At 44.3% G+C, this 26,261-nt stretch overlaps 1 protein-coding gene across 2 annotated transcripts in view; it reads left to right on the forward strand.

The window, feature by feature from the left end:
• LOC146839242 (CD5 antigen-like) overlaps positions 1–26,261 on the forward strand; it is a 357,744-nt gene that overhangs the window by 273,269 nt on the left and 58,214 nt on the right. The window contains exons 5-6 of one of the 2 annotated variants that reach the window (XM_085603263.1): positions 3,606–3,926; positions 16,729–16,761. In XM_085603263.1, coding sequence (XP_085459389.1) covers positions 3,606–3,926; positions 16,729–16,761 — 354 coding nt within the window. The remainder of the gene's footprint in view (positions 1–3,605; positions 3,927–16,728; positions 16,762–26,261) is intronic. The other variant, XM_085603264.1, reaches the window with a different exon arrangement.

Here is a 26,261-nt window from a genome sequence, read left to right on the forward strand (position 1 = left end):
GACCAAGCATCTAATATTGGTAAATCCATCTCACCGGAAGAAGTGGGGAAAGCTATCTCCCAGATTTCAACTCAGAATTTTTCAGACCTCAATGTCCTCCCTATTGAGTTTTTCAAATGTCAGGCAGACATATTGGGACAGAAACTTCTGTACCTCTATGAAAAGGCTAGGTGTGGAAATGAGCCCAGTAAAGGAATCAGCAATAAATTAGAAACCAGAAGGCCCTACATTGATAATATACTGGCTGGAGCACACACCTGAGGAAAAACGCAAATTAATCCAATAAGAAAAGGCCCAGCAGGGCCTAAGATCTCTAATTATAATATCACCACTTTTAGTTGGCCTTTTCCAGGCTGCTGGACTGCAGAAATGTGCCCCAGTTCCCAATGTTTATTAAGGGCATCCATGGGTGTGCAGCATCTCAGGACTCCAGCACAGAAAGAGTGCACAATGCTCCAAACTTCCCCTCTCAAAGTATTCCCGAGAGGAGGAACAATATCCGAAAGAAACTAGTAGAAGCCAGGCCCATCACAGTGAATGACATGTTCGCCGACAAGCAAGGCTAGTGCCTAGGGCGGCCCTCCATCCACAAGCAGAGTGTTGCTCGAATGATTCATTTTTGCCCCAGGTGGGAGGAGCTAATTGTTGCCACAGTCCAGGTAGCCTCAGAGCCTGAGTGAGAAGCCTGTGAGGCAGATGGTTGCCCCATGATTGCTTGTCCCCTTGCTCTCTCTTCATAAATGAAAGAGCCATGCCGGGAGAAGGAGACTTGGGACGGGGGGAGAAAGGACCCCAGCAGCTGGCCCCCACCAGCAAAAGAGCAAATGCCTGGTAGGTAGGAGCCAACTTGACTGCGCAGGCTTAGGAACCCATGCAGTCTTTGGAGGAAGCATGCAGGTGCCCTATAAGTGCAGTAGGAGCACCCACTCCTGGTAAGAATAAAGCCCACTAGTGGCACAACAGAAAGATGGAGAAAAAGGAAAATGTGCCCGCCTCGATCAGCTGATTTAAAATGCCACATTAGGGTCAGGTGCTTACAAATAAATGCACATTGGACTCCAGTGCCCCAAGAGGCCTAAACGGGAGTGGCCACCCTAAGGATCCTGGGCTCTGCAGGAGTGACCATCGGAGAAGTTTTAATCTGAAGTAAGTATTTTAGGAACTGGTGCTTTTTCAGGCATGCTTTCGGTGCCTGGATCCTCGCTGTTAGGTTCTTGAAAGGTTGCTGAAATGAGATATGAGACTCTGATATGTTCAGTGTTTTAAACCTTCATTGGAATGGTCCATTGAAAGCTATCATAAGTGCATGTTTCTGATAACATTTAAAATGGGGAACAACCTTTACAACGCAACTTTTACAACGCACTACCATTACAACGAAACTGTTACAACGCGAGTGCATTGACAACGCAGGACATTACAACGCAAGTCTTTACATCGACTTGCACTAGATGGCGTGCTAACATTAAAAATAGTGTAGTTTACTATCCCAACACCTTCCCTACTGTTACGTGGACTGGAGTTGGAATAGTAAATTACACTTTTTTAATGTTAGCACGCCATCTAGTGCAAGTCGATGTAAAGACTTGCGTTGTAATGTCCTGCGTTGTCAATCCACTCGCGTTGTAAAACTTTCGTTGTAACAGCATGCGTTGTAACAGCATGCGTTGTAACGTCATACATCCATCTAAAATAGATGTACGAGTAAATTACATTGTAATAGAAGAGCTTGTATTCTGTGTTGAATTAATGTGGTAATAGTAGACACAGCTTGTTGATCTGCCAGTTTATCAAGCAGCTCTCCTTGTTGTATTAGAAGCTGAGGAGAATATTGTATTTTAGGAGTTATGGCTTGCTGCTGCACAGACTGTTTGAGGTGCCTCCAGTATGGGCTTACTCGGGTGCAATAAGGGCCTGATTTATATTTCAGCATTCAGGGTACTATGTCACAACGGGGATGGATATCCCGTCGGCGGAAACATGCATTCGATTATATTCCATGGGATTTATATTTCTGCAGATGAAATATCCGTCACCGTTGTGATGGAGTAACCTGCCCACCAACATATAAACCAGGCCCTCAATGGATTACTTGACCTTTGGGAGCTTGCTTTGCTTTAAAGCGTTTTTCTATATATAGTATGGTTGTGTGACCTCACCGTGTAATAAACTCACTACCTGTACTGGGTCCATTGGGGTCTGGTTGTAAAACCTTCACCCAACCAGGCCTAATGTTCTTGTCCCACTTGTAAGGGCTTGCACAAGGGCTAATTGCAATGTTCTACCTTTGTAGACTCATAGGGGGTGTTATCTTTAGGTGGAAGCACCCAGTAATGGATTCATGCTCGCCTCTGACATCTGCTGTGTCCTGCACATCATGAGCTCAGAGCTTGGAACTCAGCATCTCAGGTTCTGCGGACAAAAATTTGAGTACAAATAAATGAAGTAATTGTAAACCTTGGTAATTACAACACCTAGAATGAAAGAATGTATGGGATGAAATGCTATAAACAAAGGAATCATTAAGGGCAACAGTAACAGAGTACCTTGGCTGCCTAACACTCAGTCAGCTCACCCAGTTTAAAGTCTGGTGGCCCACCAGGTTTACACCGATAGAGCAAAATTTACCCATTCAGCGTAAACCTTCCTCCGAAGACCAGAGAGAATATGGAGCTTCAGCGGTAAGCCATTCTACCCTATTTAGAATGGGTAGTCAGATGTCTTTATACTGTCTACCAAATCCATGAATATCCTGGAGGTGAGGGAATATTAAAATAAAAAAAAAACTATCCTTACACCATGGGAGAAAACTCCACAGGTGTTGGGGCTATTCATTTTTACTTTGCCAAAGCAAACTCCCACTCAAAATAACTTTGTATAAAACGTTGGGATAGTGGTTCATACAAACCCAAAGAGTTCCCTCAGGGCCGACAGTGAACTTTAAATTGGGTGGGTGAAGTGTTGCCGGACATACCACCCTGACTGCCTTCACTCCAAAATCTAAATTGGGCCCTAAGAAGTGGAGTCATACACTGTACAATTCTATCGTCTAATTGTTTAACGTTCTTCTAAGATAGACTCTAATGTTGTTAAAGGTATGCTTCTAAAAACTTCCATGGAACTGATTTTTTTTTTGCAGATGCACTTGATTGTGAAACACTAGTAACTAATGTTGCATCATGTATTATCAACAGTCTATTTGTACACCATTAATATACTTGTGTATTTAATGGTGAGCTTCTGCTAATATGCTAGAATCTCGAAATGGCATTATTTATTTAAAGACTATTGCTAGATCATATTAAGTATATAAATTCAGGATTTACAGAGACAATGCCCAGCTTCTCAGATCTGTTTGTCCATCTGTGAGCTCAGGGAGGAGAAGCAGTGAAACCTGCTGACTGCTGATATTATATCTCTTTACTCACCTTCAATTGTCTCCTTTCTAGTGGTGGTCAATGTACTCAATATCTGTTCCCTTCTCTTCCACTGGTCACAGGTGGTGCTGATGAGATATTGTACCTCTTTACTCACCTTTGAATGTCTCCCTTCTAGAAGCGGTCAATGTACTTAATATCTGTTCCCTTGTCTCCCACTGGCCCCAGGTGGTGCCGATGAGATCCGCTTGGTCAATGCTGGTGATGCCTGCAATGGGAGAGTGGAGGTCAGGCATGGGAAGCGATGGGGGACGGTCTGCGATACTCACTGGGATAAGAAGGACGCTGAGGTGGTCTGTAAACATCTTGGATGCGGATCAGCTTTAAGAGCACTAAGTGACAATGGAGAGTATGGAGCAGGATGGCACCGAGTGTGGCTGAGTTCGGTTCGATGCACAGGAGCAGAGGCGTCCTTCTTCGACTGTCCTCATGATGCGTGGGGACATAACACCTGTCACATCAGAAGTGATGCTGGAGTGCAATGTTCAGGTGAGAGAAAGGAGCACAAAGGGAAATATTCAGTTATGACAACTAATATCATGAACGATAAGAATGTAGTAATGTTGTGATTGCTGAAGAATTGGACAGCGCTAATTGAGTGCTATATGATACCTCATCTCCAGGTCTATCACTTGGTGATTCACAACCATTTGGGTATCCCAGAGTGTGATGCAGGATGACTCATTGATTGTGGCAGAGGCATCCATTTTGTGATGCCAGGGCTCAGGAAAGTCCTGCCGGGTGTAGCCAGTGTGAACGTGTCTCTCCCTCTAGAGGGGTGGAATGCGGGGGGGGGTAGTATTCCAAAGCGTTTGACACCAAACACAACATGTTTTGATGCAGCCATCTCAAAGTTAGCATTTACCGCGAGGTTATAATGCACTTAAGAGTATATGGTATGGCTGTATTACAGATCATCAGAAAATTGGAGTAACATTCCACACCTTCAGAACGCACAGCTTGCTCAATAGTCAGTTCACCAAAGTACTCCACCATTAATTCATGTTTCCAATCGGTCAAAAATCTTCACCAAATTTTATTCCTGTCACAAGCGGGGCAGTGTATGTATAAAATCGTTTCTTCTGCAACAGATATGCCTATCCAGGCCTTTTTCTGGCGCATGGTATATACATCAAACATCCTACAAAGTGGATCTTATTAACCCAATGCATTTCGAGCTGTCAGTAGCTCTTCGTCAGGGGTTCACTAAAAACGTTAAAACATTGACATTAGTTAGTGTTTTTCAGACCAATCAATGGCAAGCTTAACTAAAAAACTGACGTTCTCCCTCTAAGTGCGCAACAATACGCCAAAAACATTGTGCCCTGGGAAGCTACACACGCCATTATTCACCCTTCATTATTCACCCTTCCATGCCTGATGTTCCCATTGCCATTATCCCATGTTTTTTCACCCTCAAAAACCTACCCCATTCTGAAGTCGTTTGTACCTTCGTAAAGTAGCAAAATCTTTATCTCCGTAGCGAGTCTACCTCTCGCGCATACCAGTGTTAATTACCATTTTGGGCAGCCCCCACCCTAATTAAAATTTGCCCAAAAAACTCCCTGGCGTCTAGTGGACTTTCTGCCCCCCCCTGGGGGGCAGATAGGGGCAGTAGCCCTCAATCTAGACGCCAACGATTACGCTCGCTTTTTTTCTGCGTGGGGGTGGGGGATGCCCAGAATGGGCATACCAATGTCCCTACCCCCCCCCAAAAAATAGCCACAGTGTTTCTTCCCCCCTTGGGGGCGTATCAGGGCAAACCCCCTGCCCCCCGATACCCCCCCGGGTAGCAGAAAGCCAACTAGGCACAGAGTTGTTTTTAGCAATATGCCTACCTGTGGAGTTTGGGCCCTAGCGCAGCCGGCACATAGGGATCACTACCAAACCCACACATTTCTGAAAGCTAGACACGCGGGGGAGTCCAGCGAGGTATGGCTTGTGTGGGTCCCCTAAAGTTTTCCTACCCACAATCCCCTGCAAACTTCAAATTTAGCTGAAAAATTCAAAGTTTTGTGTGGTAAAGTTCTGGAATCAACGTGGATCCACAAATTTCCTCACACCCAGCGTTTCCCCAGGTCTCCCGATAAAAATGATACCTCACTCGCATGGGTAGGGCAAGTACCCGAGACAGGCAAGGACCCAAAAAATATTGAGGCGATATCAAAATGACCTATCTCAAAACAACTTGGTTTTGCAAGGGAGGTCACCTGGGTTTTTGTCCCCGGGCTCGGCGGCCATCTTGGAAAACTACCAAACCCAAACATTTATGGAAAATAGACACCCGGGGGAGTCCAGCGAGGCATGGCTTGGGTGGGTCCCCCATCATTCTCCTACCCAGAGTCCCCTGGAAACCTCAAATTTTGGCTAAAAATTAAATTCACTACGTTTTGGGCCCTTGCTTGTTGTGGGTACTTGGGCCTCCCACACAAGTGAGGCACCATTTTTATCAGAAGACCTGGGGGAACGCTAGGTGGTGGGAAATTTGTGTAAGCCCGGTGATGCCATAACTTTCCCACACACCTTTGGCAAGTAATGATTATCTCGTTTTTTGATGCATATTTCATAGTCGTTGATCCCATTCGCTTCTTCACGTGATAAGTCTGGTAGGTGGTCAAAAACGTCTGACCCTAAACAATGTAAAGGTAACAAAGACTTTCTCTCTGCACTAAGTGAAGGGCCACATACCCTAGCGTACCTTACAAATACAACTTTCCACCTCTTCCATTGTATAGAAGGATTACCTGCCTCAGATAAAAAAAATGGGGCTGCAGTAACATTTAGCATTTTTAGTTTTCTATTATATATTCAAATATTGTGCATGAATGTGTGATGTGTTACTTATATAACAACCATACAAACTGGCTTAAATATAAAGCTAATTATACAATTATGCTTATTGCGAAGTATATTCTATTTGGAGAAATTACTGTTATGTATATCTGCTAAGGGTAGTAATCTCGTAGCCGTGTATGTCAGCTTCTAGCACTCTATACTATAAAGTCACTAGTTCATGAGCAAGAGCTAAAACAAATAACTTTTTAGCGCCTCCCAAATGTAGCTCAAAGTTATAAAGCTGTATGTATCAGCGTAAATTGTGATGCTGAGCGCACGATGAACAAAACTAAGTAAAAGCTGTGCGCATCGGCATGTAGCTTCCGATCGTGATGCTGAGCGCACTTCAGGTTACTAAGATACTCGAAAGCGTCGCTTTCAAAATGGCCTCCACGTAGAATTATACTGCGGAATGACGTCAGACGCCTGCGTGACTGTAGCAAGATGACGTTCACTGTGATTGTCGGAAGAAGAAGGTTCCTGATGCGACATATGAAGAAGTTCTATTCCTTGTTCGTAAAATCTCAAGGCCAGGTAACGACAACAAAGAGACGTTGGTCTTTACTTTTGAAGCATTAGCAACTTCCAAATGATATGCAGTCTCACGAAGAAACTCGATGCCCTTTTCAATGTGATTGACAATCATAAAACAAATATTTTGCGCTATACGAGCTGCAAATCAAATTCCAAGCGCTGAGTCATCAATCAAAGGCGCAAAGTAGCTAATGTTACTGATTGTTATCAATGACGCCAAAGCCCCAAGGTTTTGTCAAAGTTACCGATGATCGACTTCTTCAAATTAAGTCATCAGCAAGCATAGAAATGATGTTTATGAACATCATGAAGTTAGTTATAAAACAGCACTAATTCCAAGATTCCGATGTTCTCCACGACAATCCTAAGCGTGTTTAAATGTTCTTAAACAATTCTCAAGTAGAAATATTATTTACAAATTATGTCTTGCATGAGGAACTTCTATCAAAATTAAAGGATGAGACCGTATCGGAAATGTATTTACCCAAACTTTAATACATATGCGGCGAAGCTCCCAATCCTTATTAAAATGAAATTTGATAACCAAATCTTGCTGAAATTAAATTCTGGTAAAGTTCCTTAGCATTCACTGTCACTTCAGAGAAATTTGAGGAGAAAGAACTTATTCTAGAGCGATGTAAATTGGGCTCTTATAGGTAAAAGACCTGTTCTCTTTAAATGAAGCAATTTCTCACCAGACTTCAGTGTTGAGATCTCACATGGGCATCCTGCCGACTACGCCAGTGAAGTATTCCTGTTAAATGACATCAGGACACAGGAAGGCTGTTTCATCTTAGGTTTATTCCATAGAGATCCCATCCATGCAGCAGCAGGCATCAACAGCAACTGAACAAGTTTACTTCCAAATCTTCTCACATAGAATACGGTGACATCATCACAGATGACACAACTAACATTCCTAACCTGACATCGAATAATAACATGAGGCAGATTAAATGTATGTCAGTACATTGACATACTACACAGATCTTCAGCCTCTTGCAGGATTCAAGAAGGGAGGAGGAGGCCCTGAAGTGAAGAGAGAGGTCGTAGCAAGGTGCAATGTGCAGAAATCTAGGCCTCACATTAACCTTTGAGGAAACAGGGTGTATGTGCGAGAGGTTGTGAGGCTGAGGACAGGGTCTGGTGGATTGGTGGAAGTGAAGGCGGCTATTAAGATATGCTGGCCCTATGTTATGCAGTGTCCTCAACGCGTGTGTGAAGTCATTAACACTGCTACTCTGATAAATGCACAGGGGCCTCCTGATAGGGAGCAACTGTTGTTGATTATAGGTTTGTATGTTCAAGATTAGAAAACTTGGTTTTAGGATTTTTAAGAGTCAGACAAAGTGCAAAGAACGTGCAAAAGTAATTCTTCATGTTAACCATACAGTTGGCAATTTTTGTCTCTAAATCGTGGTGCCCATGGAGAGACATGGTCCAAAATTGCCAAAGTGATATTTTTAGAATTTGAAAATTGAGTTCTAATGAGCAAGGAAAATCTAGATGTTGTATCTTCTTTGTAATAAGGGCTTTCCAGTCCATTCAAGTGACTGGTAACTGAATGAGCGTTTATCTTTGTCAATGGAAATGTGTTTGCAGTTTTTATTTGCCATTTTCTAAAATATTAGGAGGCTCATTTGAAATGAGCATGCATCCTCTAAGAACAGTTATTTCTAATCGGTGATTAGAAGAAACCTCCACTGATTTCTGTGTTCAGTATGATTTGTGTTGATGTCTTTCCAAATGAGCTGAACTAATGTATTATTATTACTCAATCTTATTTAATGCATTTATTTACTGGAAGCAAAATCTTGAATAACATTCAACTAGTTTATTGAAAATTCAAACCTGGTTTGTGACTTGGCCAAATTCGTAAAGTCTAAAAACGTGTCTATACATTTTACTTGTTAAATGATCAATGTGTCCGGCTACTGATGAAGGTAGCGCAGCAAGACTATGTGTTATTGTTGGGAGAGTTTTGTTTATCTCTGATGGAGAGTGGAGCATGCAGGGAATTGATCTTTTTTTTAATATCAATTCGAATGCCAGAGCAAAGAAAGTTGCCTTTTGGGTTAGTGAGTTTCTGTGAGGTTCGATGGTGCCTCGATATTCAAACAATAAGCCCAAGTATTTATATTCATGAGCGGTTTCTATTTTTTTCTTATGTAGGTATTTTGGGTTTTGTTTCCTCATTGTTAATTTCTAGTTTACTTGGGTCACAGTAAGAAATGATGTGATTTAATGATCTTTATAGACCTGCAGGGATTTTATAGAGTAAGACTGTATCATCTGCACATTGCAGGATCAGCAGGTCTTGACTAATGAATAGCCAGTTCGGGTGTGTCTACTTGTGACTTGTCGATCACATCATAGTGAGCCACAATGTAAATATTAAATAAGACGAGGGCTAATATGCAGCCCTGTTTCAGCCCATTAAAAGTCCATATTTTTCTTGACATTTTTCGTCTGCATGCAAAATGATAATGTAATATGGATTTGTAGAGTGCTGATTTTCACCCATGAGAATATCTTGGCACTGAGTAGGTGAGTGTAGGTGTGTAGTGAGGCTGGGCCTAAATACAGGCAATCTTGCTGGTTTGGGATGCCGGTGTAGAGTGTATTGCCGTAGTCAACTCTTCTTGTGATTAGGGACTGCATGATGAAATGTCTGATATCCAATGGGAGTCACTTGAAGATTTTACATCGCATGCAGAGGATGTGGATGCGTGAGGCGGCGACGGGGTTGAGATGGGTCTTTATCGTGAGTATTGTATCCAGGCTGAGAACTAGGTTCCAATGATGGTTTGTTGGGGAGGGTGTGGGTCCAAGTTTGGCGGGCAGCCAGGTGGAGTCCCAAGGTGAGCTGTTATTCCCAAAGATCAGCACTTCAATTTTGTTCGTGTTGAGCTTGAGCCCATTTTATTCCATCAAATTAGCCATGCTGGTCATGCATTGCTTGAAGCTTGCCTTGGTGGTGACCTTTTTCATCTGAGAGGGAAAAATGAGCTGGGGGTCATCAGCAAAGGAAATGATGTTGGTTCCTTTGGATCTGATTATGTTTGCCAGAGAAGCCATGCACAAGTTGAAAAGTGTGGGGCTGAGTGACAATCCCTGTCGGACTCCATAGATGAGGTAATTGGGTTCTGATGCGAACGGCGTGAGTCTGACTTGTTGCGTTCCTCCGGAGAGGATGGAAGCTATCCATTTGAGTTCTGGTCCTGGTATTTAGGGGTGGGCAATAAATTCTACTCCGCCATTGGAGTTCACAGAGTTTTGGCCACTCCGCATTACAATTATAACCCCGAGTTATGGCAAAACTCAGCCAACTGCTGTAATGCAGAGTTTTTTCTCATACGTGGCTCGCCAGTGGTAAGTTGGCGAGTGCGAGTGAGATTTGGCATTCCCTAGCATGATTTCCAGGCGCTGGGAGGGCACCTGACAATATTTCCTCAATGCGAGCAGTCACGACTGTTTGCGGTGAGAAAGCTGCTGCTTTAGTGGAAAATCTACTCGAGCTGCAGTAAAGAAGCAGCACCCTCTGGTGTGCCAAGTGGTTCATTCTCACAGATTTTGCTGTGTGGAACAAGCTCCCTGAACTAAAAATCATTGCCAGTAGCGCGATGTGCCAACTTCCACCCGTTTGCAGAACTCTGAAGAATCTTGCTGAGTTTTCATGTAACTCCGTGGAATTCCTTGGAGTGAAACTCCTCCAGCTCTACCCACCCCGACTTGTATTACTGCTGTGTGTAGTCTAGCATTGAAAGTGTGGTGGAAGATGGTGTTGAAAGCGGCGGAGAGGTTGAGGAGGATGAGGGTGGCGGTCTCTCTATGGCAGAGGATGATGTGGATGTCATCTGTGGCAGGAATGAGGACTAGTTCCGTGCTGTGGTTGTTTTCAATTCCTGATCGTGAGTCGTACAGAGCTTGTGGTGTTCTAGGTTATCAGAGAGTTGTTTGATGTTCTTCTCAATGACTTTGGCTGGGAAGGGGAGCAGCAAGATGGTTCGCTAATTGCTGAGTACATCGGAGTCGGCGGAATGTTTTCAAGGATGGTGGTGACATTGTCATGTTTCCGGCTATCAGGGAAAGTGACTGTCTTGAGGGAGGTGTTAATGATTGAATTGAGTGCAGTGCTGTTCATGGCTCTTCCCAGGTTGCAGTCATGGTGGAGGCAGGGTTCTGTAGGCACCCCTGAGTTAACTGTCTTCTTTATTGTTGCAGTGTCCTCGATAGATAGAGGGTTCCATGCTGTCAGTTGGTGGTCGTTGGTCAAAGAGGTTAGCAAGCTGGGCAAGTCGATGAAGGGTGGTTGGGGTTAAAAGTTTCTATAGACCTTGGTGATTTTCTCATGGAAGAAGTCAGAGAGGTTGAAGCAGAGTTCTTCTGTATGTGTGATGGCGTTGGTCGCAGCTGATGGGTTGGTTAATTTCTTGTCAATGGAAAAAAAGTCCCTTGCCATGGTTGGAGCTAGATTTGATTCTCAGGTTCAGGGCCTTTTTTTGGTCTTTTTGACTTGCTGGTGATAGTAACTAAGTACGGCCTTGTAGGTGTTTATTTTGGTGGTTCCTCTGGTGATTTTCCATTTCCTTTCAAGCTGTTTACAAGCTCTCTTGGATTTCTTGAGGTCAGTGTTGTACCAGCTATCATCATGTAGGCTATCTGAATGGCATTCAGCAGTGGTACCGGAATATTGCATTGTTGCAGTTTTTACCACAGAATATTATGCTGGACCTTGTCAAAGGCCGCTTTGAAATCTCTAAATTTGAAAGTGTAATAATGACTTTTTTCCAATGGGTTTTCCCACTAGTATAGTGAGCTCTGCTACTGAGTCATGACGAAAGGCGGTCTGAACAAACGGGTTCAGAGATTGTTTTACAGCCCGACCATCCAGATCTTGTGAAATGCACTTTTTAAAATGTTTTGCCTCAATATCTAACTAGGTGTTAAGCTTACAGTTTGCTAGGTTCTTTTGGTCTCCTTTTTAATAAATAGTTTCTATGTTTTTTGTATTACCTACGTTGTTCTTCAGTAGTTAAAGAGTTAAGGAGAGCACTAGGTGCCTTTGACTTGTCTTCTGTAAGGAAAGGCCTCATTTTGCATGACCGACCGAAAGTGTTGGACTGATACTGCTGGTTTTTAACTGTGAGAGTGCACAGAGGACTGCATACCCGAACTTAGTGCCAATGCTCTGAGCCCTAAAGTGTATGTTTGATTGGCTTATATCCAATTGGCATAAGTTAACTTACCAAGGGTACCCAGTGCATGTAAGTTAAGGAGTCCCTCCTGGGCTGCAGCACTTGTTGTGCCACCCTGAGAGCAGCAAGGTGAAACATGCCCCCTAGCCTGCACCTGACAGAGCAGCTGAGAGCGCAGCTTGAAACTGATAACCCAACTTTGTCACTTAAATTAATGACAAATCCTTGACCTCCTTTTTATAATATATATAAACCCCCTCCTAAGTTAGGCCTCTAAAAAATCCCAGGGCAGGGTGCTGTAAATTAAAAGATAGAACATGTATTCGTCATTTTTACTGTGGAAAAGCTAGTTACCCCATTAGCGAGCGCAGAGTTACACACTGACACATCAGCTGTGCTTAATTGTGAATGAGACTGCTAAGTTTGGTACTCCAAGGTATGAAACAAATCGTTACCTTAAACCCAACTTGATGCCCAGGTCGAATTTAATGTAACTTCCACATAAAAGCAACTTTTAGAATGTTGCCATTCTGTTGCCCAAAGTTTTCCCAGTGGCCATTTGCAGATGCTGGCCTGAAGACAGTCTTTCGCTGTCCTGGGGGTGTGGTGAAGAGTGACTTCCAAGGGGAGCCACAATAGAGTCCTGCGTTTGGAGGAGGTATGACCTCTCCCTGGCAAGAAGAGTCATAGGGTAAGATTGTAAGGGAAGCCACATTTGAAGGGCAAATGGTAGACACAAGAGGTGCTGATCTTTTGTCCTGATAGACAGGTTAGCATCAGGGACAGAGATTGGTGCCAAGTGGCCTAAACAGTTTTCCCATGGGTGTGTAGCCCACACTTAGTCATACCTCTTAGGTGGGCTACAAAGCTCCACACATTAAGAGAAGTATTAGGCCATCTTGGGAGTGGGCAAAAAAGTGCACTCTGGGATAGCTAGTTTTCACACATTGCAGGAAGTCATCATCAGGAGGAAAGGGACCAGGTAGCCGTTTGGCTAGTAACCACCACATCACCCAAGGGCATTTTCTGGCCATTAATATGGCACCCCTAACACCCAGGCCTCAGATCACATCTGGACTTGGAAGAGGACTGACAAAGGACTGCAGTGCTGTTCCCTGGACCTGGCAGAAGAGGAGTTTGATGACTTTGTGTTCCCACTGCAGGGCAATAACAAGCTGAAGAAGCCCACCTGGCAAGTCAGTAACCACAGTCACTCAACCACCACTGACTATTGACGAGCAGCCTGAAGACCAAGACCCAACGATCAAAGGTTAAACCTATGTCTGCTGGTCCCAGGAGAGTCATTGGAGTGAAGTTTGGTTGCCCAAGAAGGACACTCGTCCCCATCAAAAGGAACTGCTGGGCTCGCTGTCACCAGAAACCAGTAGTCCAGTGACAACTGAACATTTGCTGCCCTGACCAGGACTTTGAGTGACATCGAGCCCTGTGGGGAATGTCACTCCACACTGATTGTGGACAGAGGAGTAGCACCAGGTAGATCACTGTTGACTACACATTATCCTCAGCATCATACGGCATCTTCAGCATCTTATATTCCTTGCATCAGAACTATTCCATTCATGTCTACAGAGATTCTTCGTTTGAGCTGGAACTGGACTTGAAAAGGCTCCGGTGACAGGTAACTGTCCGACTACTCCTCACTTGTCACCTTGGCTTGTTTTCTGCTGGAGTTGGTCATCCAAAGTGGGCCATGGTATCCAAACACAACACTTTAACAAGTGATCCAAAGTATCTGCTAACTGCAGTAGTTGCCAATGCTTGCTGATAATTGAGTGAAAAGCATGTCATTTACGTTTTACTTAAAAATCTATATCTCTGGTAGTTTTTCTTAATTTTTACTTTCTACAAATTCATAAAAATATGTGATGTGTGACTTTCTCAAGTGGTTATTCTGGTACTTCCAAATTCTCTGCACTTGTTTTTTTGTTGAAGCCTTAATGTTCATAGTCACAGCTACTCGGGGTTGAGCTATAGTTTTACAAATGAGCCTGACTAGACTCAAGATAGTATAGTGAGTATATTACATGGTGACGTCACACAACTGCACCATGTATTACACCACTTTCCTCACAGTTGCCCTTTGCTTTCAAAAAGGTGCAGCTGGAAGAGAGTTTGGGCGGGTGCACTGTCATGCCTTCCCTTTACGTATTGTGGTAAGTAATAATGACTCATTTATCCTCTCGGGAGGTAATACTGATGGAATATTTGTTGCTATCCTCTTGTCGACTGCCCTGGAATGATAAGTTTCAGTTAGCTCTTCTTGGCTTTCTGTTTGTCCGTCTGTAAAGAGTCATGACAAATTGATACCAACTTTCCTTTAGAATCGTCTTGGGGATTCTTTTTTGTTTTCTGGCTATCCTATGGATTGCATTTTTCTTCTCCATTAGGTTCTTACTGAACAAAGAGGAGCTATTATGCTGTATCTGGACTATTGCAAAAATTCTTTCTTGGATTGTTTTGCATTTCATTGTTGGTTTTGGATGGACAAATACATTAATTCATATTAGCGATTTGTTTTCTAGAATAATTTCCAGTTTTATATTCAGGTGCCTTGGATTTGGTTTCTATCAAGTGGAAGCTTTGCTATTTTATCCTTCTTAGCCGAGTTTAGGAAAACGGCAAGACAATCCTTTGCGCTACCTAACTTCTTTTCTTTTCTTGTATGTCAAATTTGAGAATTCTAATTGCGGATATTCAGTCCGAAGTGCAGAGACTCACCCACTCCTGAGGGGCATTCACCATGAATGCAGAGGCCCTTTGTGAATCTGGCACATAATATATTTCCTTGGATCAGCATACCCAGTTGTCCTTTTGAACTATATTGTAGTCACAAAATAATCTAGTTATAGCTTTCCACATAATCTAAGTTGACTTGAATGTTTAACAATGGTGGACTTTAAAAATGCCTTAATGTCATGTTAGCTGACACCACTGCATGTTAAGATCTGGCATTATTGGGACCTGGAAGTTGGCAAAAAGGTAATCGAAACTCAGACAAAGACCTAAATCTTTGGTCTTTGCCACTGAGCTCTGTCCTCAAAGACCGTATCAAGGAAAGGCCAAAGAGAATTGATCCAGCCCACACTGTCCTGCAGAATCCAGCCTTTTTCTCTTCCTCAAATTTTCTGCCCCACATTTCATGCACTCGCCTTATCATACATTGACGGATGCAACACAGCACTTGCTGGCCCTAATTTACACCAATCAAAGCTTTTCTTCAGTCAGTAGCATAAATATTTTTCAGCCAATAGACTTTGAGAGAAACTCCCTTTCAATGGAAGAACTGCATTGGGTCCCTCTCCCTGACAGAATCCATTTCACAGTCTGTAGTTTGATCTTGAGTACACTCCATTCAAGTAAACCCTGCCATCTTGCCTCTAACTCGATGTTTCCAGATTCGAACGAACTACGAGAGGAACATTCATGATCAGACAGAAAATCCAAAAGTCTTACAGAGAAAACGGACATCAACAGGCTTTCTCTGTATCTATCAAAAAAGAGGATGGGGAGATTACCGGTCCAGAATACACTCACCACCAAACAACCAAAGTCAAATACCACTATACTGTTCCGAGGGGATTCTGTATCCAGCTTTCTCTCACAATGGGATCCTCGACCCGTAGACTTTACCTATGCGCATGTTTGCATCGACCACTTTGGCAGAATGGGTTATGTTGGGGCAGAACACTACTCTTTTACTAGTGGTAGATTGAGAGGGGGTGTGTGCGCTCATGTTTGATTTTTAATTACACTTTCACCAGATATTTTTGATCTTGTGCGCTTGTATATCGACTTTTCATTTTGTTTTTAAACAGGTTATCCTAAACCAAGTGCTTTATTAGTACAGTACTCGAAAGTTGTGATAAGATGTCAGCCACCACCTTATCACCCACGCATTTGAGTTAAAGTGCACCTCACTCTACTGAGAAGATTAGGTCACACCATATACTGTTGGCCCTGACAAAATAGCCCTGGATCGCTCCACGACTACCTTAGGGATGAAATATGTTGACCTATAACTTAGACCAGAGCTTGCTAGCCGGTCTATAGGTGACAGATTTACACTCTCACTTGAAGAGACACAGACCATAGTATCCTAAGTGTCTCTGCCTTCTTTTTTAACCTCAAGATCTACCGGGGATATCACATTAAATATTTTGTTGGCATCTGGTTGACAGTTGATTTTATCTTCACAGCATTCACCAATCTTATCACATTGTAGGACAAGCCCATTCCTTGTTCTATGGTGCTCAATTGGCATATTTATTAACAGATCTCCGACAAAGAACCCTCTCGTGGGGCCCGCCAGGCATTGCAGCGCCGGCCTGGCAAGGAGCACCGCCCTATGATGAAGCAAGTCACCTTCAGGTGAATGAGGGCAACTGTACTTACAAGCACATGCTTCCCGTGGGACCTGCTTACAGCTAGGGATACTTTCTCAGGGGCTGAATCCCCTCAGAGCCTTTTCTCTGTTTATATATTGAGACTCAGGAACAAGCTTCTTTTCACCCTCAAACTTACTTAATTGGTGGTGCAGACTTGGGAACGTCTCAACACAGACTGTATGCCTGTATCCTCCATGTCTCACCACACTGTGATACCGCTTCTGATGTAGTCTGTAGTTGTACAATTTGTTGTTTGGAGTTTTATTTCTATTTAAAACAAACATCAATGATCTTATCTTCAATTGATTTTTTTTACAGAGAATCGGAAATTGCGCCCCCAGATCTACAAAGGTAATGCATTTTTAACAACGTATGCAGATAATTAGACATGTAATTCATATAACATGTATTTTAATTAGGATCTTTGTGTATGTATTTCATATATATCATGTAGGGAAATACCTCTTTTGCATGATCACTCCCAATGTTTTGAACTGATGCTGATGGTTTTTAGCTCTGGTGAGTGAGGTGTGCTCAGTGCAGTGAGGTCTTTGTCTGAGGAGCTCTACCACCACTGGCATATGTTAACTTACTTATAAGTACCTAGCATATTTTACCAAGTGAACTCAGGGTCTGTGAGTTAAGGTATCCCTCATGGGCTGCAGCAGTTATTGTGTCCCTGATTTTGATGAGACAAATGTATGTCTCCGAACCAATCACCGCAGACGGGTAGGACAGTTTCACTCTGCTAACTCGACATGTTTTTATAAATTGTTGTTTTTACAAATTGGCATTTTGCTGTGGAAAAGCTAGTAGCCACATTGGGGAGTGCAGGGTCACAGCTGAGAACCCAAAAGTGCTAACTCCTGCATAGGACTACTAAAAGTGATACTTCAAGACATTAAAATAATTGCTACATTAAACCTGACATGATGCTCAATTCAAATTTAATATAACATTTGCACATATAGCAACTCTAGAAAGTTGTTACTTAGTTGCCCTCCGTTATCCAGTGACCATTTATGTTTGCCGGGCACAAGACAGCCTTCTGCTCTCCTGGGAGGAGATGTGAATGACTCTCAGGAGGAAACATAAAGGGCCTGACATTGGAGGAGGTGTGACCTCTCCCTGGCAGGAAGGCCAAACAGGGTGTGAGCCCAAAAGTTGAACTTCAAAGGGAAAGCAACCTTTGATGGGAAACAAGCAAGAGGGGATTCTCTTTTGTTCCTTGCAGACAGGGTGGCATCAGGGGCATCAGGGACAGGCTGAGAGAAGCCACTGCTAAACTGCTTTTCTTTGGGCATCCAGATAGTCGCATCATTGGGATGGGCTAGGGAAGGCCACACAAATAGATAGGGGTTCTGACATGCTTAGACTGGACAGAATGTTGCATTTTGAGCTAGCCCCACGCCACACTTCACAGGAAGTCATCACTAGGTGGGAGGTGACCCGATAGCCTATTGGCCAGTCATTGCTGCATCCCTCCAGGGGACAAACTGGGCTTAAAAGTGGCACCCAGACCTTGGATCACATCTTTACTAGAGGAAGGAACAAAGAAGGACTGCTCTGCTGTTCCCCGGACCCGGCAAAGAGAGACTGTACAAAAGACTGAGCTGCACCCGCTGCTCCTTGGGCCAGCAAAGAGAGAACCATGCCTGTGATGCCCTACGCAAAGAAAAGTCATCTCCAAGGCACAGACTGGAGATGTGACTCCAAGAGTCAGTTGGCTGATGTCCAGTTATTTGTAATAGGCCACCGAAGCTGAAGAAGCCTGCCTTTGTGAGTTGGTAGCCAAAGACGCCTGATCACCATTGAGTGCCGGCGTTTAGCTTGGGAGACAGAGTCCCAACCGCTCAGAAGTTGCACCCGAGTATGATATACCTGGGAGACTCATCGGAATGCAGTGTGATCACACAGCAAGGATGTTACCGTTAGTTAAAGGGATCCACTGGATGCGCTGTAAGTGGAGACCAGTAGACCAGTGGCAACAGTTTTTTGTCTGGGCTTCACCCAGACATCGAACCCTGTGGCTGAGGTCTTATCACTGTGTTTGTGGACTGATCAGTGGCCCCAAGATAATCCCTCTCATCAGCTCAGCATCCTCAGTATCCTTGAGCATACTTAGCATCCTGTATCCCTTGCATCAGGACCACTCCTATGATTCCCCTTGTCACCAGCTCAGCATCCTCAGGATCCTTGAGCATCTTCAGGATCCTCCATCCCTTGCATCAGGACCACTCCAATGATTCCCCTTGTCACCAGCTCAGCATCCTTAGTATCCGTGAGCATCTTCAGGATCCTCCATCCCTTGCATCAGGACCACTCCAATGACTCCCCTTGTCACCAGCTCAGCATCCTCAGGATCCTTGAGCATCTTCAGGTTCCTGCATCCCTTGCATCAGGACCACTCCAATGACTCCCCTTGTCACCAGCTCATCATCCTCAGGATACTTGAGCATCTTCAGGATCCTCCATCCCTTGCATTAGGATCAGTCCATTAAAGGCTCTGGTAGTTCACCCATAGAGCCTGGACCTCAACTGGAGACTGATTTGATGGCAAGGTAACTGTGCATCCAGACCGTATGGCCTCTGCGACCAGAACCATGATGGATTTAGAGACCCTAAACGTGCTGGGATGGTAACTGTGCATCCAGACCTTATGGCCCTCTGCGACCAGAACCATGATGGATTTAGAGACCCCAAGCGTGCTGGGATGGTAACTGTGCATCCAGACATTATGGCCCTCTGCGACCAGAACCATGATGGATTTAGAGACCCCAAGCGTGCTGGGATGGTAACTGTGCATCCAGACCGTATGGCCCTCTGCGACCAGAACCATGATGGATTTAGAGACCCCAAGCGTGCTGGGATGGTAACTGTGCATCCAGACATTATGGCCCTCTGCGACCAGAACCATGATGGATTTAGAGACCCCAAGCGTGCTGGAATGGTAACTGTGCATCCAGACATTATGGCCCTCTGCGACCAGAACCATGATGGATTTAGAGACCCCAAGCGTGCTGGGATGGTAACTGTGCATCCAGACCTTATGGCCCTCTGCGACCAGAACCATGATGGATTTAGAGACCCCAAGCGTGCTGGGATGGTAACTGTGCATCCAGACCTTATGTCCTCTTCGACCAGAACCATGATGGATTTAGAGACCCCAAGCGTGCTGGGATGGTAACTGTGCATCCAGACCTTATGTCCTCTTCGACCAGAACCATGATGGATTTAGAGACCCCAAGCGTGCTGGGATGGTAACTGTGCATCCAGACCTTATGGCCCTCTGCGACCAGAACCATGATGGATTTAGTGACCCCAAGCGTGCTGGGATGGTAACTGTGCATCCAGACCTTATGGCCCTCTGCGACCAGAACCATGATGGATTTAGTGACCCCAAGCGTGCTGGGATGGTAACTGTGCATCCAGACCTTATGGCCTCTGCGACCAGAACCATGATGGATTTAGTGACCCCAAGCGTGCTGGGAAGGTAACTGTGCATCCAGACCTTATGGCCTCTGCGACCAGAACCATGATGGATTTAGTGACCCCAAGCGTGCTGGGATGGTAACTGTGCATCCAGACCTTATGGCCCTCTGCGACCAGAACCATGATGGATTTAGTGACCCCAAGCGTGCTGGGAAGGTAACTGTGCATCCAGACCTTATGGCCTCTGCGACCAGAACCATGATGGATTTAGTGACCCCAAGCGTGCTGGGATGGTAACTGTGCATCCAGACCTTATGGCCCTCTGCGACCAGAACCATGATGGATTTAGTGACCCCAAGCGTGCTGGGATGGTAACTGTGCATCCAGACCTTATGGCCTCTGCGACTAGAACCATGATGGATTTAGTGACCCCAAGCGTGCTGGGATGGTAACTGTGCATCCAGACCTTATGGCCTCTGCGACTAGAACCATGATGGATTTAGTGACCCCAAGCGTGCTGGGATGGTAACTGTGCATCCAGACCTCATGGCCTCTGCGACCAGAACCATGATGGATTTAGTGACCCCAAGCGTGCTGGGATGGTAACTGTGCATCCAGACCTTATGGCCTCTGCGACCAGAAACATGATGGATTTAGTGACCCCAAGCGTGCTGGGAAGGTAACTGTGCATCCAGACCTTATGGCCTCTGCGACCAGAACCATGATGGATTTAGAGACCCCAAGCGTGCTGGGATGGTAACAGTGCATCCAGACCTTATGGCCCTTTGTGACCTGATCCATGATGGATTTAGAGACCCTAAACTTGCTGGCAAGGTAACTGTGCATCCAGACATTATGGCAGGTGTAATTGCATGGTAGTTTAAAACTTTATTAAAGCTCAGCATTTTTACAGCGATCTCGGTCCATTTCAAGGACTTACTGCAGAATACCATAGGGACTTATAAGGGTACCCCAGGATCCAATCTGGAGTGTACCTAAAGTCCTGGTAATCAATTTAGAGAGGAAGCAGCTAGGCTGGGGTCCTGTTTAGCAGGGCCCCAGTCAGACTAAAGTCGAAAAACAGTGAAACATCAGCAAAAAGTGGGGGTAACTATAAGAAGCAGATCCTACTCCCCTACAGGCACAACTTCTACCCAAATGTAATTGGGCAAAAGATAAGCTAGTGTGTGAGAAATAAGACATTTTGAAAAATGCCCTCTTAATCATATGCCAGTATGGGTACCCACAAATTCAGAGATGTACAAATACCCCCTTCTTCCATGCATAGTATTTGCTGCACATTTCAGAAATACGTAGATTTCTTTGATACCCATTTTTCACTCTTAATATTTTCCCATATGAGTTGCTCTATTCTCAGCACACAATGAAAGATCGCTGTAAGGTGGGGCTCGGTTGTTGGCTCTGGACAACCTGAAAACACCATAAATCACCACCATCAGGGCGGTCTCGCGAGTGAAATGGTTTATTGCTTTTGTAAATCGACGATTGTGTCAAGTGACAGAAAGAAACGTTGCCATAAATGGGTGCTTTTCCTACTCATTTTCAATATTTATTTATTTCAACAGTAAGTTTCTCAGGGAAAGCATCGAGGGAGCTGCGGCGTTGGCCCCCTTCTAAATTCAGAAGTGTTTCTTCTTTTCAGAAATCAATAGCTTTCCGGGATCACCCATTGGTTTCAAAGTAGTTTAGAAAAATGGGCTTCCTCTTTGAGAAATGCCAAAACGGTGACAATTTTGTTTTTTTCAGTTCGATCCGCATATTCTTGAAAGCTGGTAAGATGGTGACTTTAGCACAGCAAATCCTTAATTTATGCCATTTTTATGAAAAAAACGGAGACTTTTTTGCAGAGCACTTTTTTCCTATTTTTCCTAAGACAACTACGAACGTAGCTATATTTTGGCTATTTCTTGGTACCCTCCAGGGGAAGCTACAAACCCTGGATTCCCTTTTAATCCCCAGGATGTTTGACAAAATAACACAAATTTGGCACGGGTGCCTTATGTAAAAAACGTTATGGAGGCCTAAGGTTAAACTTCCCGAAATAGCCAACAGGGATCAGCACTGGTGTGAAAATGCCTCAGCAGTTAAAGGGTTAAGAAATACTCAAAGGTGTTGGCAGCTGGTGACCTTGCATTGACTCTCCTATGTTTGTGTTGAAAAAATACAGGAATCTTAAAGATCATTTGGTCTGTTCTGCCTTTCTTGCCACCCACTCTCAGTGACATCTGGGGCCCTCTCCCCTTTGTTAGACATTTAAAATCTGGGCACTGCAGCATCTGCCCACGTATTAATGAAACCAAGATGATTATACATGGTAGTGTCCGAGTATCACCCCAGAGGTTTTCTAACTGCAGTATTGATAATGTAGTGTATGTGATCACCTGCCTTTGTGGCAAACTATACATTTGCCAGACTACTCAGAAGGTTTACATTTGAATTTGACAGCATAGGAGGTGCATCGGATGCAAAGTCCTGACTGTCCGCTTGATTGAGCATTTTATTAACTCACACACGCCAACATTTCAGAAGGGGAAGTGGGAGATGAGGAGGATGGATTTCTCCCATTGACTTCTATTGAGGCCAGAATGGGGTCTATTGTCATGTACTGGGACTAAATCAAAATATAATTATTTTTACGTTACCTGTCAGGAGCTGGGAGAAAGCGCAAAGGCGGGCAGAGAAAGGGTGACAAAAATGTTGTGTTCTGGCCGTCAGGAGCAGGCTCCTGACAGTGTATACTATGATTCACACAAGACCATATGATATGGGAGCACACCGCTGACCTCTCAGGCAAGGTTCACCCCTGGAATTCTGGGAAATGCAGTTTCTTCCGATGTTTTTGAGTGTTTTGCCAAAGTTGGCGCACATAGTGCTGATCTCTAGGCACGTGTTTAGAGATGGCCAGCATTGATCTGCACCAACCTGGTAAAACACTCGAAAGAACTTTTATGCAAGTACACACGCTTGATGAACTGCATCCACCATAATGCTTAGGGGCGAACCCGCTGGGAGGTGAAGCAGTGTGATCCCACATTTGTTTCCTGTTTAAAAGGCTCCCTCGAGCCGCTTTGAGCTGACGAGCTCGTGGAGAGGCACTTGCGCGCCTGGAGAGGTACTGTGACCTGAGAATACTCTGGCAGCCTGCTCAGCAACCCCAAATATTAGCATGCCTAATCTCTACTGATGACAGATAATAATCCAGAAACACGTGTTTAGAGATGGCCAGCATTGATCTGCACCAACCTGGTGAAACACTCGAAAGAACTTTTGTGCAAGTACACACGTTTGATGAACTGCATCCACCATAATGCTTAGGTGCGAGCCCGCTGGGAGGTGAAGCAGTGTGATCCCACATTTGTTTCCTGTTTAAAAGGCTCCCTCGAGCCGCTTTGAGCTGACGAGCTCGTGTAGAGGCACCTGCGCGCCTGGAGAGGTACTGTAACCCGAGAATACTCTGGCAGCCTGCTCAGCATCCCCAAATATTAGCATGCCTAATCTCTACTGATGACAGATAATAATCCAGAAACACATGTTTAGAGATGGCCAGCATTGATCTGCACCAACCTGGTGAAACACTTGAAAGAACTTTTGTGCAAGTACACACGCTTGATGAACTGCATCCACCATAATGCTTAGGGGTGAACCCGCTGAGAGGTGAAGCAGTGTGATCCCACATTTGTTTCCTGTTCACACAAGACCAGTCCCTGTCTGCAGAAACCTGATGAGGATTCAGGCTTTTGCTTAGAGGAATCGGGAGGCAGGAGACTAGCCTTGAAATCAGTAGTCTCCCACCCGAATCAGGAGGGTTGACATGTATGTTAACTGTGGACATTCAGAGACTGATTGACCATCTCAAGTTATTATGGTGATAATGGGAACCAAGACAATCTCTCTGGAGTAGCTGTGCACTCTACAAATGCCATTGTGTTGTACTGAATTGTGTTGTGTTGTGCTGTGTTGTATTGTGTCGTGTTGTGTTGTGTAGTGTTGTGTTGTAGTTGTATTGTATTGTATTCTATTGTATTGATAGCTACACCTAAAACAAAAAGCAGTATTGAACAAATACGGAATAAATAATTCATTTTGGAAATGGACACTATGAGAACCGAATTGAACCAACAAGAAGATTGAACCACTCTCATAATGTCCTGTTAACGACCTGTTACCTTATTGAAAAAGACACGCAAATGATGGACGGAATGCAGAACAAATCAAAACATTCACCCCCAGTCAAGAGATCTGTTTTAAATCCATCGTTCTTTTACTCACCATGCTACCCCAGTTTAGACCCAACCAGTCTTGACCCTGTTCCTCATGGGAATAGTATGGCCCAAACTGCCAATCCTGGTCCTCCCTGGACCGGAAACAAGCATCCTAAGACTGATTTCCGTTTTTCACCCCTCATCAGTGAGGCTAGCATACCTAGTGCACTTAGGGCGAGAAAGCAAAAGACACACAAATGATGGATGGAATGTAGAACAAATCAAAACATTCACCCCTAGACAAGCGATCTGGGTTAAATCCATCATCATTTACCTGTTACCTTATTGGACAGGGGCTCCTCTGTTGTTAATTTTCAATATTTATGAGTTACTTTTCCTATATCATTTGCATTCTTGTCTTATGCGCACCAATCCCCTTCTTTCCTATGTCTATTTCTGCCTCTGTCTGTTGCCCGCCGCTCTGCCTTATGTTCATCTGTTTCTCTTCCCTTACTTTATTTTCTGGCCCTGTGTATTGGCAGAATTTTCATCAAATGCAAAAGAATTGCAAATGCTTTCATGCTAGCTTAGCCTGCTTTAGTTACGCTACAGAAATGCACCACTACATTTCCACATCAGCTTAGCGACCTCTCGGTCCTTACCTCCCCACATGATTGATAAATCTACCATCAAGTGGCCTGCAAAGATTGTGGGGTTAATATTGACAAAATGGGCTCTTAATTCTTTTAGCATCAAAAAATATTCCAATCTTGCAGGTGAAGTATATCCAGGGCTTGTGTAAGTGTATTGTCTTCCAAATATCCCTAAGTTTGTATACTTGTATTATTTTGTCTAATGGTTCCTGTTCACTATTGTTCCATCTTATACATTTAAGTGTCTAATTTACCTAAACCCATATTGAGATCCTATCTCATAATCAATCGATCATCACTCAAAGAGCAACCACTATCCTTTTTAGGATGAACTCACGAGTAAACTCTAAATTAACCTGTGCTGAACCCTATGGTAGCTTGGCACAAAGCAGTCAGGCTTAACTTAGAGGCAATGTGTAAAGTATTTTTTGCAGTAATTAAAACAGTAATAAAATGCAACACAACACAAGAAAAATCCCACACCAATTTTGAAAAATAGAGTAAAACGTAATATATAATTTAAGACCAAAACAACTAAAATACTGTAAGTAAAACCTGATATGGAATTTTAAATATTTAAGTGAAAATGGCATCAAAAAGCACAAAGCACCACCCGAGGTCATCTGGTCGTGATGGACCGAGACATAATCACAAGTTAAGGCCACCCACGATAGAGAGAGAGTCGGATATAGGGTCCAGGTTTGGTCCGTTGAACAAAGTTGTTGAGTCAGCTGTCGAGGATTTGTCAAGCAGCAGAGGTGATGCGAGGATATGGGTTGAGCTGCAGTGGATCTGATTGGCTGTGAGGATCCATGTAAACGTCTTGCAGGGAGATGCATTGCACAGTGGTGGTTCTAAGTGGCTGGAAGACTATGATGCAAAGTCCTTGCTTTGAGATGCATCTTGCAGTTGTGCTTCCAATGGGGAGCGATGTGATGTTCTTGTGTGGAGGTGTGTCATGCAGCAGAGGTTCTGTTGATCTGAAAAGCTGCAATGCAAAGTTTTTGCATGGAGATGTGTCACGCAGTAGCGGTTCCGATTGGCTGCAATGCAAAGTCCTTATGTCTGGGATGCCATGCAGCAGAGGAGATGCGTCGGTTATGATGGGGTTTGTGCCGCACAGCAGAAGAGATTATTTGGTTCTGTTGTATCCAAACTTGGACTGGGAGAGCACCTTCAGGACCACTTCCAAGGGCTCAGGACTGGGGTGGCAGCACTTGGGATTGAAGGGTTAACAGAAAAATTAGTCTAGGTCCTGGGTTCAGGAGCCTGTTCTGACCTTGAGGCCCTGATCGGGAAGCCAGTCTTCTAGCCCTTTGAGTCACTCTGGTGGTCCTGAGTTTAAGGTGCAGGTCCAGTACTTCTCATTCAGGCAGGTGGTCAGCAGAGCAGCAAGGCAGTGGTTCAGCAGGGGAGCAGCCCAGCAGGGCAGCAGCCCAGCCCGGTGGTAGTCCTTTCAGCAGCACATCAATCCTTCTTCTTGGCAAAGTCTTCCACAGGATCAGACATGTACTGAAGAGGTGGTGCCTGAAGTTCAATATAT

The sequence above is a fragment of the Triturus cristatus genome, chromosome 4_2 (assembly GCF_964204655.1).
Source record: "Triturus cristatus chromosome 4_2, aTriCri1.1, whole genome shotgun sequence".
NCBI classification, from domain to species: Eukaryota; Metazoa; Chordata; class Amphibia; order Caudata; family Salamandridae; genus Triturus; species Triturus cristatus.